A 20,383-nucleotide genomic window follows, 5' to 3' on the forward strand; every position below is an offset into this window, starting at 1 on the left:
GGTTTCTTTGTAAAAAAATTGTAGGCATTTCGTGAACATCAAAGCAGTGGGCCTTCTGTACTTGTACTATTATATATTCTGTGCCGGAAAGCAAATTCCCAGACCTTTCGATTCCTAGCGATTATTAAGACATCATGGGAATCTTAATGGATGGCGATTTGCTAACCTGCGGGCGTAGAACACTAGTTAGATAAACTTTATCGCATCAGTGCGTACCTATCTCGCTTACTAATAGTGCGAAAAGGACGGCCTGGTTATATCGTTTATCACGCGACGCGACCGAGGCGACTATGCCCGGTTTGACTATTCTTTCCACAGAACCGGTGACCGTAACCGGTGTCTAGATATTGTATTCATAATAACAAATGAATAACGATTTTTTTTGTTCTATTTCAGAGCACCGGCGGTTGTCGTTCAGCTCACGGCGCGGGCGGCGCGGTGACGGTCGCGAGCGCAGGCGCGGCGGGCTCGTGCGCGGCGCGCATGGCGAGCGCGGGCGCGCAGTACCGCGGGGCGCAGCAGTGGGCCGCCGCCTACCCGCAGCCCTGCCGGTACCCGCCGCCGCAGCCGCAGCCCTACGCACAGCAGCAGCCTTATACGCCGCACCAGGTAAATAGACGGACTTCTTTTTAACGCAAAAACGACGAGGTGTTATAAGTTTGACGTGTCTATCTCTCTGTGGCATCGTAGCTCCCGAACGGATGAACCGAATTAGATTTAGTTTGTTTTTGTTTGAAAGCGGAGTTAGTCGGGAGTGTTCTTAGCCATGTTTCATGAAAATCGGTTCAGTAGGTCGGGGTTTTTTCAAAATTTCAATTATTTGGTTAGGTTATTCTATAAGTGTAAGGCCTGAGTAGACGCTCGGTAAAAGAAAAGTATTTAACACATGCATCTTACCCTGCATTACATATGGATGCGAGACATGGGCACTCACCAAGGAGCACCGGGACAGGCTTATGTTCTGCCAGAGGTCTATGGAACGAAGTATGATGGGGATATGCAGATTGGACAAAGTTCGAAACGAAGACCTTAGGGAAAAAACAAAAGTAACCGACATACTATTGAAAATTGACCAGCAGAAGTGGAGATGGACCGGCCATATGCTCAGAGACAAGCAGGAGAAATGGAGCCAAATCATAACGGATTGGTACCCTAGAGGTTGTACTAGGGGCCAGAAAAAACCCCGAATAAGATGGGAGGACGAACTGAAGCTTACAGTGGGCTCGAAGTGGAGAAGAGTGGCCCAGGATAGGCATCAATGGAAAGAGCTAGAGGAGGCCTTTACCAAGCGGCACACTGAACTAAGAGACATTCTCTAATTCAGAAAAAAGGGGCTTAATAGATAGATAGATAGATAGACGCTCGGTGCGAAGCGTTTGGCGGGGCGGACGAGCGTGCATACCATTTAAGCAGCGTCGACGCAGGACACTTGTATGAGCTTTCATTGCTTGACATGCACGCCGAATATGAGCGTGTACTCAGGGTGCGTAGCCGAATGGCACAAACGCTCACGAAACGAAACGCTAGTAGATATCTATCCCTATCGCTCTTGCGTATTGGCGCGACAGAGCCGGACTACGTTTCGTTTTCGTTTGGCGTCGGAGAAATGCCATTCGGCTACGGGGCCAGGCCTTACACTAAGCGTAATCACTCATCAGCACGGGAAGCATGGTCGCGCGATAGACGATAAAATAGCAGGCCGTCCCTATCGCACTATTTGTAAGTGCGATAGGGACGGCCTGATATTTTATCGTCTATCGCGCGACCATGCTTCCCGTGCAGATCACCTTCCACCTGCTGAGCAACGAAAGTGGAGCCGATTTTTGAAAGTTCGACCATTCCGTAAATTCTATTAATATTAGGACTCAAAACGAGCGGTCTGTACTTACCAAAATATTCTTAATTTAAAGCACTTGTAGTTCAAAAATTGTATTTCACAATTTTCCACAGATTGCCAAATGTCAAAAAAGTATTACTAGACAAACTACTGATTTCTGAGGTCAAATTTTTAGAAACAAAAATAAGATAGCATAACTTGATAGATCATAACAACACATTTTTCTACACACACATAATTACAAACTTAATAAAAAAAACTCCTATAATTATGTTACCTATCAGGATTTTACTTAAAGCATAAATTAATTAATTACATTAATTTGTATAAATAGATAGTCATACTAAAAAAAACTTAATTATGAACTAATAAATAAAACTATAACTAAACTAAAACTACCTATAAAATAAAACCCTACAAATAATTTTTTTTCTAAACTGATTTCTTGTTTGCTTTCTCAGGAGATCTATTTATTTTTTTATTATTTATTTTATAGATAAAATTTTGTATGTATTTGTAGGTATTTACTTAATCATAAGATTGACTGCGGATCCATAAGATTGATCCATAGGGTGTGCTCAGCTCGGCTGCCCTACGCAGAAATCAAGTATCTCAAAATTTTCCAAAAAATGGTTTTTTACATCTTTCGATTCAGTTTTTCAAAATACATCTTTTAGTATTTTTTGAAATTTTTATTTTTTTTCAAACAGAACTTTAAAAAATTCAAGTATCTTTTTTTAACGGGGTATTCTACGCTAAAGTCAAGTATCTACCCTATTTCTATCTTGAAATCGAGTATCTTGCGAAAGATACTTGCAATTCATATTAGATGGCTAAGTTACTTGACTTCAGAGTTGAAATATTGATATTGATTGCGAAGTTACTTGACTTCAGCGTAGAAATATTGATATTTATTGATAAGTTACTTGACTTCAGCGTAGAACTATTTATATTCATTGCGAAGTTACTTGACTTCGGCGTCTATCATTTTGTTATGATGTCAAAAGCTTGTAATTACTAATACATGTATTAATTTGGGTTTCGGGTAGAAATTGTCTTAGTATTAAAAAACAACCAGATGTATCTAAACAGTAAAAGCACAAGGAACTTGTCTTATTTAATATGTAACTTCTTTTATACAAAATACGAAAATACATATAACGAACACACGTTTACATAATTTTTCTACTCCCGTGTTGTTATTCGTCATTTACCGTATCGTGCATAGATCGTTAAAACCCTACATAAAAGATGCCCGCCCCCGGCCGGCGCCCCGCGTACCCACGCATACGATATAGCTCTTACAGCATTGTTAGGTAGCCGTTAAGGGATATAGCGGGCCGCGGGGCGCCGGCCGGCGGCGGACGGCGGCGCGGGGGAGTGCGAGCGACAGGGTGAGTGCAGAAACATTGCAGAGGACAAGTCAAAATACTTGTAGGAAACAGTGCGAATTTCACGAAAGTTATTCTAGAAAACTATTCAAAAGTATGTGCATGGTCGTAGAAAAAGTATTGTATGCAACGGTGTTTAACTGAGTCAAAAAATACTCGTGGCGTCTTAATAACAATTTTCGGCTTCGCCTCAAATTGTTACCCACGCCACTCGTCTTTTTTGACCTCCTTTAAACGCCTGTTGCATAAAATACTATTTCTACCCCCGAACTGTTATTCGTCATTTACAGGGTCGTGCACAGATCTTTAAAACCCTACATAAAGGTCTATTCCCCAAAGGCAGCCTCCGCCGGCTTTCCGCGCATGCGCGCAGTATCGAAAAAACTGAAAACGCATTGTTTGGCTCTGTAACCATGGCAACGACTTATAACGACACTGCGCGCGTGCGCGGGAAGGCTTTGGGCAGCCGAACTGACAGTGCAAACCTTTGCGTCAAAATACAGGAAACAGTGTGAATTTCACGAAAGTTATTCAAAAAAACTATTAAAACTAAGTGCATGGTCGTAGAAAAAGTATTGTATGCAACGGTGTTTAACTGAGTCAAAAAATACTCGTGGCGTCTCAATAACAATTTTCGGCTTCGCCTCAAATTGTTACCCACGCCACTCGTCTTTTTTGACCTCCTTTAAACGCCTGTTGCATAAAATACTATATTGCATGTTGGTTAGTTGATAAATAGGCTACTAGCCTCGTAGTCAAATCAGCTTCTTTTTAAGAACTGTCAAAACGAATTGGAAAGACTTGCTAATAATGGAATTTATATGACATTGAATTGAGTGACATCACGGTCAACTCAGTAACTTTATACATATATTTCTACCCTGGCTTATCTCATAATTCTTATGCTTTATTTCGTGCATGGTATAAAATATTTTATTTTAACTACAATCAAGTTCCCTATTAGATATTATAATTAAGGAAGACTATAACTTTCATTATTTTTTTTGTCTTCCGAGTATTTAGGCACCTACCTACTGTACTTAATTAATATTGTGCGTTCCACGGGAAATCGCTTTCGAGGTTTTTTTATTATTTAAATAGTCTCCCACAACGTAAGTACTTGATTAAGTTTCAGGAGTATTTTTGAACTCTTCGTGACAGATAAACCTCTTAAACCTATAATCTTTCTTAAGATTAACAACTTGCATTCAAACACAACCAGAGCTTCTTTTCCGTGTATTACTCCAATATTGCATTTATATTAAAACCTAATTTACACAAGCATGACATACACTACATTAAAGGCATCTATCTAAAATGTATACATTGTATACATATAGGTACCTATCTACTAGCGGCCCGCCCCGGCTGCGCACGGGGCTGTCATAAAAATAGTTATAGTTATTTATCCTTAAAAGATAGACATATGCTATTACTGACTTTTTTGTATGTCTATGAAAGATACACAATTTCGCGATACATTGTTTTGATACAGCTCAAACAGTTTGGGCAGCGTTTTCGATTAAAGCTCTCAGCCAGCAGAATTTTGTCCGACTTGATTAGCAAAAATTGAGATATTTCAACCAATTTAAACAAGATCTCAACAAATTATATACCAAAACCTTTCCGCAGAATCATTTTATTTATTGGTGAAAACCGCATGAAAATCCGTTCTGTAGTTTTTGTTTTAGATACAGTTAAAAATAAGAAGCCTACCAAAGCTAAATGAAAACAGTTCAAGATACTTGCTTTCTTGTAGAAAAGCTTTAAAATTTTCTTATCGCATTCTACGCAGAAAGCTGTTTTTGTATTTTAAAATGATTGTGCTAACCATTTTGAAGAAAAAATTATAGTACACTATTAATGATATCTAGTATAATAAAGTTCGTCTGTTTAAAAGGCTATCAATTAATTAATAAGCATATAATCAGGAAAAATAAAACAAAATCGTTTTTTCGCTCTACTGTAAAATTTGGCAAAAAGCAGATACTTGATTTCTGCATAGGGCAGCCGAGCTGCTAAATAACCTAACCTGAAGGGCAGAAAAGTTTATGCCAATTTCGAAGCAACTACAGACTTTACACGAGTTTGAAACACGCTTAACTTCCCGTATTAATACTAAATCTGTAATTGACGTAGCATTTTAACTGCCTACAACGTCCCTATCGATTTTAGGTAACAACAAATTGCTACGTCTAATCGTCTATAGATCCCCTCAGTTCGACAGCCGTTCGTCTGTGCGTCAATTAATCACGAGTTCAAACAAGGAGCGAGGTCAGTAATATCAGTTCGCTCGACTGGTAAATTAGACATTCTTTCAATTTAAATACTTGTACTTACCAAATATGTATAAATAAGTACACATTTAGAAGCACGATCAATATTATAAATAAACCTTAAAGATAATATAAGATACAGCGGGACAATTTCGACTGGGAGACAAATACAACTGATCCATTTTTATCCATGTCTTACAATGTTTGCATTAGTTATAAATTAGAGTGTCCACTGGTTATATATGGCAGGCGTGCTCAGTGGATACATGTGGAATGAACTTAATAGTGTAATAGAAAAAATGGATCAGTTACAATTGTACCCCAGTCGGGATTTGCCCCGCTGTACCTTACATATTGTCGAAACTAGATTTTCTACGATAAGTTCTAAAAACAAAGCCTTCATTCTTCATTAGCATCAGCGCTGGAAGTCACCAGCAACACGCTGAGATTCCTTTTTGTTTGTTATAATGTGTAATTTGTCTTGCCTGTATTCACGAATTAATATTTATTCTATTTTATTAAACTTACTAAAAGAGATCACTCAGATCTTTAAATGGAGAGAAACCTGTCTAGGAAAATCCATAAAATACCAATTTTAACTAAAAAATGGATGTCGATAGCTGACCGGTGTGGTGTGGCCTGTAACACGAGCAAAAAATTGTACTGTAGGTTTTACGCCTCAAACGGACCAACATTTTTAGCGAAAATTCACGTTTTTCTCGAATCCAATCATATACGATTGACCTTACAATTTGTGCTATCTCTAATACCATTGGTACCAAAGATATTCATCTTAGTATTCTGAAAAAAAAATTAAAAAGCGCTGGTGACCTTGAGGTAAGAGCGTGCGACTTTCAATCCGGAAGTCGTGGGCTCGAACTTCGACCCGTAGCAATGAGTTTTTCCGAACTTACATGTGTGCGAAATATCATTTGATGCCAAAAACCTAATACAATGCGCTTTTCGGTGAAGGAAAACATCGTGAGGAAACCGGACTAATCCTAATAAGGCCTAGTTATTTATTTTATTTTTTAACCCCCGGCGTGTCTGTCTGTCTGTCTGTCTGTCTGTCTGTCTGTCTGTTATTTATTTTATTTTTTGTTTGAAAGCTGAGTTATTGTTCTTACATGTTTCATGAAAATCACTATGTCGCGGTCGGGGGTTTTTTCAAACCAACCAACAGCTGAAGCTATAATTACAGTCCAAAATACAATTACAGGTTCTCACTTATAAAAACCAAAATCTTTCCTATCTTTCGAGTTGGGAGGTCAGATAGCAGTTGCTTACGTAAAAACTACACCTACACTAAATCTTGGGATTAGTTGTTAAAGCGGACCTCCGGCTCCAATGATCTGTGGCGAATTCCGGGATGATGCAAGGATGGTGAATGGTGATGTATTCTACTAAACATTTGTGCCGTTAGACGTAGTTTTACATCATTTCAACTTCAAAGCCCCACTATACACCACCCGCTCTATCCGCGGCATCGTTTACGGCGTCTAATGAGAGCACTTTATACGCGCTAGAGCCTATTTTTTTACGGCACGTAGAGTGATTACAGCGTTTCACTTTTAGGTAGAGCTATACATAACATTCTTAAGGTCTTATTCGGAATAAGACTGCAACAGCGTTACTGCGTTAACGTAATGCAATTTGCAACATCTAATGTAAAATTACCTGTTTGACATCCTTGAGTTGCAGACTACAGTTTAGTACTGTGTCGGCGTTGCATCATCGCCAAAGTCAATGTAGATTTGTCGAATTTTGGATTTTTGTAAAACGTTTTAGGTATAATATTAAAAATAAATTTGATATAAAGAACCGAAAACATACTAAGAAATTAACTAAAAAAAATACGTCCAAATCCGCAGCGCAGGTATCAAAATGAAATAAAATTTGGATTCGATCGGCAATAATGTCGCATAGAAACACTGTGACGGTTATTCTGGGCAGTCTGAATTTAAATATTACCTTATTAAAACACATTGTCAGTTAATCAAAACAGTTTAATTGCAGTAAAGTGTAACAGTTAATTTAAAATCTCATAAACCCTCTCAAGTCTACACTTTCTATTATAAATCAGAAAACTACTTTTTACTCTAGTCTGGTGTTTTATACTAATTTCATTGTGTCCGCATCGTAAACTTCGACTGAATACAGACAAACTCAATCAGAAGAGTAATTCACTTTGAGTGTATGCTGAGCGTATATGCATTGAGTTTTAGCTTAGGTAAGTTAGTCACCGTCTGCAATGTAAGTTTGTAAACTAAATTTACCTGAAGATAAACCCAATAAGCATATTATTAAACAGAACTGTTACTAAGAATAGCGCAACTAAAATACAAATATTCAAAATTTACAAAGGATAATTTTAATCAAGAGAACTTCAGACTTCTAAATATAGAAAAGTATGTATATCCTTTTAAAGCCGTCTCTATTTTCAAATCTGCAACTTGTATTTCAAACATAAGAAGTTGAAATTCTTTTTGATCCTGGCGCAAAGCGGAGAGCGTCGACTGGCGGTGAAATACCCACTCTTCAAAAGGCCTTTTCGCTGTAGGTGGATCCTGGATTGCCGCTTATAAAGCCGCTTAAGAACTGCAACTGCAAACGAAACTTTACCAGTTGAAAGTGCCTAACGTGGTATCCTATTTCAGGAAGGGAAACAGTAAATATCTGAAATATTTTGAAACTATTTTACCCGTTACCGGCTAAATTTACCGTACCTAAAACAACCACAAGCTATCCGTTTTGGATTAATTTTATTAAATTATAACATTGCTTATTAATATCTATTACCTACCCACGTTAAAAATTTTTAAATAAAAACCCATTTATTTCAGTAGGGATGATAACATGTAGATGAACTATCTAAACTGGGTATGTAGTTGATTATGTGTGCTGTTGGTCGGTTGCCGCGCCTCGCCTGGCCGTGGTTCCAGTCAGTAGGTTCCAATTGCTCAACAAGCGCCAGCTAGTCGAACGCTTGAGCTAACCAGTATGAACACAATCCATGATGACGTTTAACTTGACATCACTGTTAGATTGGTGTAATAGAAGTTCGACTCTGCAAGCATTAGGAATCTCCGGCCAGCATCGGCCTGGATAATTAACCGAGAAGTTGGCGCGTCGACAGCACTCCATCAATTTCTGCGCCCCGACCGCTCTTGCTCGTTATGCATTACATAAACAATATTACGTGATTAATGCTTTTCTCGACCGCAAGCAGTGCCACCGGATCATGATTTGCATGAAACTAATTAATGTACAAGTTTGATACTGTACAGTGCAAATAAAGCGACGCGCCGTGAGTAGTTGCGGGGGCTTTGTGAGGAATCCCGCTCGATAAATCAAATGTGAACTGGTCTTAGACAGCTCAGTGAGACCTTTTTATTAATCATGATCCTTAGAAATCGTCGCTGTGAACGTGGCGATATACATACTTATAATGAGTATGAGTAGATAGCACACGTTTTCACCCATTATCCATCTATAATTCCGTAGTCTTGCGCTGGTGTATTTTTCCTGAACAGTTACGTATGTAGTTAAGATAGAGAAACGAATATTTTCCAAAAGTACTTATTTAATATTTACAATTTAGACAGTAAGTATTGAGAACGTCTGTCCTGGGTGCGTAGCCGAATGGCACAAACGCTCACGAAACGAAACGCCAGCCAGACGACCTTTCGCGGCGTTTCGTTTTCGTTTCGCGTCGGAGAAATGCCATTCGGCTACGGGGCCTGTTCTGAAACTCGATGTGCATTAAGGCATTATGCCGGCATAAAGCAATCAGTTTAACCTTTAAATATATATCAAAAAAGAATCATGTTTTCCACGTATATGTACATCCTTATTTTAAAAATATGCAGAAACAGCACTCGCAAATAGCCGCTGCTCTCATAACGTTATCCGCGATCGTAAACTCTGACCTGAAATTTATTTGACAAAATAAGATTAGATTGAAACTGTGTTTGTTGCATAAACAAAATTTAAGAGGCGAGTGCCAGCGTCGAGACTCGAGACCGAGGCGACGAGACAACAGGCGATATTGCCCTCCTTTACGGACTGGAGTGCCGTTGGCAACGCTACCCAATAAACCACAGTGTTCACCTCCTAAATTCACTTAGAAACTAATCCCACTGGGCCTGAGATCAACTCGTATTTGGAAACATAAATATTGGAGCAATAGCCAACAAATTAAACTTCTCACTTAAATTTAAGTGGCTTAAACTGTTGAGTAAATTTACTTGGTGTTTTCAGTCTTAAATTAAAATGTTTCTGTGAATAGTTGGATTGCTGTTTACTGTTTGAACGCTAGTTGCGGACAGTTTTTGACGAACTAGATTTTTGAAAGTGGCGGTATATTATAGTGAGTTTCCCGGTTGGGTTGTACGATGTTCTAGTCGGTCAAAGTCGCCAAAAATTATATTTAACCTCTCAAAAATTGCAAGTCTGTTGTGTTTTAGTACATTTGAGTGATTTTTATCGTACACCTTGTTATATTAGGTACGGGTACAGTTTGAATGGTTTAACGATAGCTATCGGGCTCGGATATAGAGATCGTGTGAGGTGGCACGGAGGGTTCACGCGCGAGGCGCCGGCAACACAAACCAGATGTCGCCGAGCGGAGCGTGCTCCGCCAACAGTCTACCACCTATCGCTCCACCCCTCCGCAAGAATCTCGTAAAAGGAATTTCTTTGCGTTCGCGCCCTTATCGCTTTTTGAAATAAAATGTAGCGGGTCGCGTCGTACGTGTTTTATTACAACGCCTCTCCTTCGGGATTTATCTCATGGTCGCCTTCGATGCTGAACTCTTTTTTACTCGAAAAAGAATTCCGCTTATGCGATCTGTTTCCTCCTTACGTTGTTTTTTATTCGCCGTGTAATTTCAAGATACTAGACGCCGAGATTGTATACGTTGCCGCTATTGCTGAGCAACATTTATTACGTGGATACTAAAAGTGTTTCAGCACGTAGGAAGTAAAGTAAACTAGACTTTTATATCGCATTTTTACAGTTCTTTTAAGTAGGTAGTTGTTTACACTTTGTAGATAGTAGCTCATATTATAGGAAGTGACAAGTTTAGCATCGTGGACAGGGAGGTGACTAAATACCTAATGAATAATGCATGGGTTAGATCGATATAGCAAATAGCCCCGTACGCAAGTTTCCTTTCACATAAAGCTAATTAATAATGAATGAACATAAATCGTCCAGTTCCGTTTTTGCCCGATATAGCGCGTCCGAATCGGGCGAGTGTCCTGTAGTTCCGCGAGTGTGGTGCCCCGTGGAATATCAAATAGCCTTCGCCATTATATTGCTGACTTTTGCAACTTTGTAACTATTCACTTCGCAGAATAATATAGTAACAGACATGCTATTAATATTACATGGCACAAAAATAACTAAATAACTACATATTTACCAAAAAATTGTATAAGAAACATCAAAATCGGTGTACGCGTTTGTAGAATGCAACTAATAAACAAAATAATAAACGTTTCAGGTACACGAACTATTCAAATGACAACAAGATTAAAAATACAGGTGCCGAGATATTATAGTGTTGTTATACTCCTACAGTTTATTTTCTATAAAAGCAAAGTGTATTATTAAAGCAGCAAAGTAATAGCATCTTTATTACCATGTTATAGCTTTCATTAATATAATGTTTCCTCAGTAAACTACAGTTGTGGGCCGAGCTCGCGTCTACAGCCCTTCGGGCTTAATAAATAAACAAACCTAAACTTTAATTGTATACATTCAAAATCTTCCTTGATAGACGTAAAACATCTGATAAAGTTTAAGGAGCATTAGACATTCAAAGCTAGTATGTAATTTGGACTTAACTTTGATTTTCTTTTCTCTTGAGCTGAAAGTAACTATTCAGCTGTCTGAAAATTAAGAAAAGGACGCGGGTTTTATGTTTTATAGCTGCTTCTTCACGATAATGTAATGTATATTATATTCCTATTATAATACAGTCTACAGGTACTACAAGTATATATTTATGTCAAATGTGTCTAGCCTTCATTTTACGGAGTAATTTCACCCACGTGTAAATTAGACGCCTGCTAACTCTTTGAGCGATCCGCAATCTACATAGATTTAAATACTAATTTGATGAAAAAATGCGTTACAAAAACGTCATATGATAAGGGTGGCACGCGCTCTCAGCGGCGGGGTTCGGCAGTTTCGACAAGACACGAATCAAAATATGGCGTCGCCCGGCGGCTTGATTAATGACGAGAATATGTCAGCTGTCAGCCCTGTCACAATTCTGGAGCTTGTTAGATTCGTCGCGCCCTTCGCGGCGAGTCTTAAATAGACCTCGCTTTTTTGGTAAAAAGGGACTAACCATTTTTTGTTTGTTAAGTGCTACTTTATCCCTTGTACGGAACGACCCATGAAATTAATCTTTACTTACCTATAAAAAGCCTACAATGAGTGTACATTAGCTTTAATAAAGGGGAAAAACTGTGATAGTGGCGGGTGCAGAGATTATCTAACTTTATGCATTACTGCTACACAAGTCAAGACGTCTTTGTAGAACTTTAGTAACTTCGCTGTGGCAAAGTAAAAAGTATGAATTTAATGAATAATAACGACAGTTCCGTTCGGATGATGGCTATGACATAAATTCGAATTTAATGAATAATAACGACAGTTCCGTTCGGATGATGGCTATGACATAAATTCGTAACATAGTTGACAAAGTTCAAATAGTATATGAATATAAAATAGTCCAAGTATGTCCATAAAATTCAGAATCATCAACACTAGAGTAGGTAGGTACCATAAACCACATAGTTTGCTATAGCACCCGTATATTTTAGGCTTTAACCCTCCTGGCTCCACTCTCACATTACATTTAGAGATTATGCTGATGTATTTAAATCTATGCGTTACGAGGAAAATTTTTGTAGATGAAATTACCACATTTATTTCAGGAGCTTTCTCTCTGGTCGTTTTCTTTGAGATCCTTTCTCAATGTCGAGCGGAGTCATTACGATTACGGCGGCCCCTAATATTTGTAGCAGAATTTTCATTTTATTCATGATCATGGTCAATCAAATATTCATTGTTGCTTAAAAATTCCGTCGGGTTTGCGGAATGTTTATGAGTATTATGTGCTTTCCATCTTAGCTTATTGACTTAGAACGTAGTTTATTTTGGTTGAATGAGCGGTCGCTCGGCACATGTGCACGACCCTCGAATAGTTCAGGGTGAAAGTATAAATAAACAAGGCTTGCTGATATCTGTCATCCGAAGAATTAGATTTATTTCGGCTCTGGCGGAAGGTGAAGGACCCTAGCCCCTCGTGACGCGGCGATACATGTCCCGGCTAATGTTTTGTGAGGAGATAATGCTTACTTTCAGGATGTAGTGTGTGCCGTCGCATTTGATCTTAACTCCGAGACGCGTTTTCCAGAGCTTCTTTACTATTTATTCGAAGTTTTATTTGGGTTGGGTGACACTTATTACATCAAATCATGCGTGTAACTTGATAAAGCAATAAAATGTGTAACTGTAACGATTATTCAAGTCATCCGTACCATACCCGTACGCACGACAAGGCATCCCACAAGAATTCTAACGTAATTTCGTCTACAAAACTTGCCCAATATTGTGGACCGCGATTCGGGTCCATCGCACACGGACACAGTATAAAACCAGTAATAACTCTTCTTACAAACTTCACGCCGCGCGGTGTGTCCCCCTCCCTCCCCTCGCATGCGGCGAAAACATGCGAAACTGGTGATTATTGGGCTGGACAGTCGGGGCCGCGTTTGCGCGCTGTGTTGACGTGTTGAGTTCGGGAGAAAATGACGTCAGCACCGAAGACATATTTTCGTTACTGTAGTGTTTATGGGTGTATGGAAAGTTCTCAAAATGCGGAAATGTCATTCTTTAGAATTCCTAGACACCCAGAAAAGTAAGTGGTTGTTATATATTTGCAGTGTTAGGTACATTATTGCTTACGTAAATGGCGTAAAAGTGAGATTTAAAGCTAGAATGACACATTAAAATCAATAAGGATTTATCTGTAACGACATTTAGGTAGATGCTGCGATCTATCTAGCTCGAAAGTTTGGTACCTACTTAAATATTGTGCAAACATCTATTCAAACATTTTATGTAAATATGATTTCGTCAGTATTTAAGAAACAAATACGTACTTGAATCTTTATTAGATAAAAAGGTAGAAAGAGCGTTGGTACTAGCATAGCGCCATACACAGTTACTAATACGAGTAGGACAGTAGGTACCTACGTTTCTAGTTCAAACGAATCTTTTTTTATTGTGATGGATTGGGTGTATTCTAGAGAAAACATATAAAATGAACACTTAAATTAACGCTTTTGCAATTATTGTTACACAATCTACTATTGCGCGTATGAGAGTAATATATTTATAATGATTTTTGTATCTTCAATACTGACTAATGTGGTGTCATGACGTGGTATTGTTATACTAAAACCTACTTACAGTTAATAGTACCTATTAGATTTACAACAACTTACATTGTACGAAGTCGATTATAGTAACGTTGTACAACCCTGCGTGACCTTGCGCAGTAGTAACGACCGCGCCGCCGCTGCCGGAGATTAACTACTGATATATCCTTATACTGTGACACGGATGAAAAACCGTTTTTGTTTTTTTGCTGTGAGGGTGGGTGTTTTTTTGTTAAATTATGTTAATGCGGGAGTGACGCGGGCCGGGCCGCTACCGATATTTAAATATGTCCGTGCACTGGTAAACGATTTTTTTGTAAACGCTTGACCCAAAGCTGTATGTCGAGTCCGTGGAACCTCCATTTTACGAGGCGAAAACAGAGGGTGCCCGTATTTTGTCGCTGACAATTTGTTTTGTCGCCCTTAAATACCGATGTTTTTCCTTCTTCTAAATACGCAGCGAGTGATAAATTGATGACCCTTATTAATCTCTTTTAAACACTTTCGTAGATTAACGACCTCTGACCAAATATAAACTTTGTTACTCGCAAATTATCTTTAAAGACACGAAAAGTTTTGGTGTCAGAATAAAAACAAGTTTTTGCACGGAGTTGAGTTTTCAAACCTTCTGTATTTGTCATCTTTTCTCAGGGGCTATTTAATATAATTACGGAGGCCTTATTCACTCTCCAAAGTTTAACAATAGGTCCAAAGCAACAATTAACATTGCGCAATAAGAAATAGAGCGATAGGTGCGGACTTAAGTTAATTATTTCAGCTATTCCATTAGGAGCGAGCTCCCGAATTCTCCTCCCATTATTTCGTATCAATCCAATTATTTCCGTTAATTCTGTTAATGTTTGAATGGGATTTCCTATTTGAGCTATCAAAGCGATATTATACGTTTCCTACATTTTCGTGTTCGGGTCAAACAGAAACTGAATTCTAGTATATCGTAATATTACTAATATTCGCAATGCTCTTACCAACAAGAAGTTGTAGTTTTGGCATAACATGATTTAGTGCGTTGTGGCAACGTCATGCACTATAACAACAAAGTACAGTGCGTGAGCTTTCATAGGAGCCTTTGAATTTTAGAGCCATAATTACGGAAATAAGACAAGTCAGTCCAGTTTACGATTACGTCTGATTTCACACGAATACCGAAGCATTTCTTTTCTAATTTCTCGGGCTGTAACGTACCTATCGTCACTACTTTGAAAAAAAAATTGTACAATCTTCTTCTGTCAGTGAAAAGAAAAATGTAGTACCTATGTATGGAATGCGTAATCAACTTTGAGGAGCAGTGTGAGATACGAGATTTTTTTCAAAATAGTGATTCTATATCATACCTATTTTGGTACCCAATTCGGCAACCACTCCAAAAGTGTAGGTACCATTCAAAAAGCTTTAGGTTTTCCTTCAATAGAAATAAAGTAATGTAGATAGCATTTCTACAGTCGAAACTAATAAAGGTAAGCCCCGTCTAGTTTCACAAATATTGAACCAAAATATTTGTATAATATAACGATACAGATATAGTAACTGTAGATGAATCCGCTGATTGAAACAACGATAAAACAAATGGAGCGCTCAATTTTAATAGATTGAATGGATTTATGTTTCATTCCGTGAGCTTTGGCGTGAATAGCAGATGGATTCTGAATGAATGTTATTACAAAGTGGTTCCCAAAACGGGAATTTCATCTGCAAACTGTCTCTAGTTAATTAAATTGGAAATGTATCGCGCAGCTGTTGGTGTAAAGTTTTTTGCAAATTGATTTTCAATGCGCTTCAAATGGGACGCTTTCGGAGTGCAAAATAATAGTAGAAGATATTATGTGTAGGTAACATCAACATACCTACAGCAGTCGGTTGGTTTATTTAACTAATTGTAATCTAATATTGTCTTCGGTTACCGCGAAGTTACTCATGAAATAAAACTATGGAAACGGATTAAATCGCGTATAATGACGTATAACGTCGGGATGTATTTTAAATTCATTATACGCGATTTAATCCGTTTCCATAGTTTTATTTCATAATTGTAATCTGTTGAAAGTGCCTACTGTGAAATTGTGATGATTTTAATAGCTAATAGCCTGGTATACCTAATTAATAGTTGGTTCTTAGTGTTTAAAAGTTACTTTATTCGCGGCTATTCTATTGAAGTGAATAATATAGGGAGTCATAATACAATAAGTGAGTAAAACACATTAACGTATAAGTACTTAGTCTTAAAATCTCAGTAAGTCGGCTAGACAATCCAAAGTTACTGTTAAAATAACATTCGCAATTTGGGTCAAAGGTACCATAATACATACAAAACAACTTAAAAAGTGGGAATGGCGATAGCATCCACGCCATAAATAAAAAAAAAGTGGGAACCAAGCGGGCAGCGTGGTGGCACCATGTGACGTGGCATTCACGCACGCGCTGCGCTATCGAGCCGCGACCAACTGTTGCGCCGCGGGGGCGGGGGCGCGTGACGTCATCCGCGTTCTATGTGTGCGGACTGTGCGGTAATAACGTACAACGGGCACGTACTGAAAGTCAGGCTTTTTTAGAGGCGGAAATGAAAATGGATTAGTTGTAGGAAAAAGTTTAAATTGGTTTATGTGTAAATTAAGTAAGTATTAGTAATTTCGGTCGTGGCTTATACATGTATCATGAACGATTTATGTTAGGTAGGTTTCTTCAACATGCTATTTAATATATTTTTAGATGATAGGTAGGTAGTCAGATTATATCCCAATTTTGTATCCTTAACAAATATAGATCATATCCTCTTCAACTAATATTGCCTTATTTTCCGGTACATTATTAAAATTTCCTTTGTGAGCACGGAAAATAATCCAAGAGTTCAGTTAAATGTCATTATTTAAAAGTAAATATCAAGTTATTAAATTCAGGGAGAACACAAGCGTTCTCTTAACATTTAAATTAGGCATCACCTGCGCTGTTGACGGTACGAAACAAGCTGTATTCAAATAATTCACCGAATCGCTTTGACGTCTATTTCTAGCGGTAGCGACCTTTCTGAATTTCCATTTTATGTTTTTTGTCAAGTGGACTCGCCCCGTGCGATGTTTGCATTTCCTTTTGCAAGCGTACCTCCGATACAAATAAAAATCCATTTATCTCGAGTGCCCTCCCGAAGATATTTCAGATACGAGTAAGTCATATTTTGCTAACACAACTGTGTGCAAAACGCTTGTTTATTAGTATTTTCGCATGAATTTTTAACTGATTAGGTCTGGTAAGAGGACTCCTTTTATAATATTTAATCGTGATTTTATGGGACGAGGCATCTCCACCACTGTGTGCATACATTTGTTTTTGCTTAATGTTATCAAGGATTTCTCACCACAGTTACCTACCAATATATGTATATTAAATATATGTTTAGTATCCTGTTTTAGTATCCCACTGCTGTGGAAAGGTATCGTCTCTTTTTATGCAGTCGACCCTGTTACTAACACTATCAAAACATAATTAATCTATAGGTAAATAATACCTTTCACTCAAATTAACTATGTAGCTTACATAAGTGCCTAAATATCTTTTCTCAAAAACATTGTTGTAACCAAACTTCAGTGATTTTATGTTACACAAATTAAAAACAACCGTAAAAATGTCGACGCATAATATTTATGCCCAAACCCACTGGGACGGGGGAGAAAAACGTCAGAATTTAAATTACCCGCGAACGTACAACGCGAGCTTACTAAGTATGCAAAATATAGGTTCTTTGTCAAAAGTTTGAGCGTGTTTGCGACGTGATGATTAGTCGTCAAGACTCAAGAAGCTCCCGCCCCCGACACCTGTCGAACTAAGCCAGACTGATTGGGCCCCCATTTTACATGCAAATAACACAAATGTCTGCGCCACGGCACACGCGGTCTTCCGTTATTGCTCCGCACAAATGCCATCTGCAATGCAAACACAATCATTTGGGAAACAATGTCTCATCGGATTGACAGTTCTGTGTTCCGAGGGTTGCGGGCAACAAAATGTGTTACGACAAAGTGCGAACCACCTCTTAAAAGGAATGGGTCAAAAGATCGTAAACGAAGTGGCTCTCGGAGTAGCCAGGTTGACCAGGCGTCCAGTTTTCCCTGGTAAATATTTTGTTAAATTTTTAGGAGGTATGAAATTATGTTATCTATATAAAATATCTTGATAAATTTCCAAACAATATAGCTTTATATTGGTAGTAGATATATGAATACACACTCTTGCGATATTAGTGAAATAAACTTTTGGGAAATCACTAAAGGAATTGTAAGTGCTAAGACACCATTGTCTTGTGAGGGCTAAAGCCATCGTTTTGGAAGAAAACTAAAAGAGGCCGAAATTTTATCCTTAAACAAAATCTCATCAGGACTTCCCAAACTGGCCACCCTACTCGGAACTATCCGACGATAAATCTCGGTTACAGAGAGTTTCGTTAACCAAACCGAGTGGTAATTCTCCGCGTAACAAAACTTAAATCCGACACCGGTCCCGCGGGCCCGCGGCCGTCTGTCGTATTTAATTATGGGACAAGGATGGAGAGTATTCCATTTAAGCGGACACGTACTGCTACTTTGTTATTGCCGGCTGGTCGATAATAGACGGTTTTCTCTCGTGTCCTTACGGTTTTAAACGATCCTGAATAAATTGTGGATTGAAGGTTCAAGACGAGAGCGAAATTTGTGTTACTGTATGCAGATCACTGGCTAATGTTAATAGTTTATTTGTTATACAAGGGGGCAAAGTTGTATTTTAACGCCGAGTGTGGAATTGAAAAACGAGCAAGTGAAAGGATTCTATAGTTGAACCACGAGCGAAGCGAGTGGTTCGATAATAGAATCCTGAACTTGCGAGTTTTTTAACACACGAGAAGTAAAATACATTTGCACCCGCGAGTGTAACATAAAACTTTTCCCTCACTATAGCGAGGAAACTACAACGCAAAAAATGCCTTTATCAGTGCTTCCAGTAGTTCCACAGGTGGTAAATCATCTTTATTACTAGATTCACCTACTTTTATCAATTTTAACGCAGTTAATTTGACTTTATTCAAGGTCAAATTACTTTACCCACTAGTGGATAAAATGCGTTTTTACCCGCTGGTATTAAAGGACAAAACACGTATTTCCGAGCTAGTGAGGGGAAAAGCATGTACTTATGGCAGTAATGCTTGAGTTTTTTAATAACAGATAGAGACTCAGGAGATCATGAGCCAGTATTGTATGACGTCCCTTAGCACAATTTGTATCTCTGTTTGCCTTTAGACTGTGCCATTTGGTATAAAGCCCGATACTTGCATAAGGTACAGCGGGACAAATCTCGACTGGGGGCAAATGTCTGGTCCATTTTTCCGAACTGTATATTTAGTATTTGATGTGCTGTTTATCCCAGTACGTACATAAATAATCTACCTACGTACGTATGATACGTTTAAGTAATTTAAAGTATAATAAACTTAATTGAGTCAATTGGTCAGAAGAACATAATGTTGGGTCCCTCTCGAGCTTAAGGCAATAATCACACATTTCACACTTTTATAGCCACTTCATGCTTGTTATAACGAGAGGCTTCGCGGCCAGAGTGCGTCAATTATATATTTTACAATGTCATCTGGGCGTCTAGCCAAGATTGCAAACTTTGACGCATCGTATCATAATGATCTCTTTTTTAACCCCCGACGCAGAAACGACGGGCTGTTATAAGTTTGACGTGTCTGTCTGTCTGTTTGTCTGTCTGTCTGTTTGTCTGTCTGTCTGTTTTTCTGTCTGTCTGTGTGTGAGTGTGTGTGTGTGTCTGTCTGTGGCATCGTAGCTCCCGAACGGATGAACCGATTTAGATTTTTTTTTTCTGAAAGCTGAGTTAGTCGGGAGTGTTCTTAGCCATATTTCATGAAATTGAAAATCGATCTACTATGTCGCGGTCGGGGGTTTTTTCAAAATTTTAATTTCTATACGAAGAGCTTTCGTATTGGTACGACAGAGCCCGCTGCGTATCGTTCGCCAGTTCTCCACAGAGTGTCAACGATGTACCTACGCTTAAAAGCCGTGGCTAAGCCGAAATGATAATCGTTCGTTGTCGCTACGAAGAAACGTAGTCTAAAAGCTAGCTACGGACCACTGGTAAGCAATCGTGATGTTGGCTAGGTATGTACCCTGGACAACAAAGTACGAGTATTATAGGAAGGATTCGTTTTTACGGCGCTCTACGTGCTTTTAATATTACTAAAACGATGAATACGGATTCTCTAATAAAGCTCAGGTTAACTGGCTATCAAAACTCAAGGGACATTGCAATTATAATAAAACCGCTTGTAACAATCATGTTAAAATGCGAATAGTAGCTGATGGCATCTTTCAAATTATAATAAGCGCATTTAAATTTTCATTGTTTTACCGCTCAAAGCC

At 38.5% G+C, this 20,383-nt stretch overlaps 1 protein-coding gene across 1 annotated transcript in view; it reads left to right on the forward strand.

The window, feature by feature from the left end:
• Positions 1 to 20,383, forward strand: part of LOC125230221 (protein alan shepard) — a 171,160-nt gene that overhangs the window by 121,048 nt on the left and 29,729 nt on the right. Inside the window, 1 exon segment of the mRNA XM_048135310.1 lies at positions 397 to 609. Coding sequence (XP_047991267.1) covers positions 484 to 609 — 126 coding nt within the window. The 5' untranslated portion in view covers positions 397 to 483.

This window comes from Leguminivora glycinivorella, chromosome 10 (genome assembly GCF_023078275.1).
Source record: "Leguminivora glycinivorella isolate SPB_JAAS2020 chromosome 10, LegGlyc_1.1, whole genome shotgun sequence".
Classification (NCBI taxonomy): Eukaryota; Metazoa; Arthropoda; class Insecta; order Lepidoptera; family Tortricidae; genus Leguminivora; species Leguminivora glycinivorella.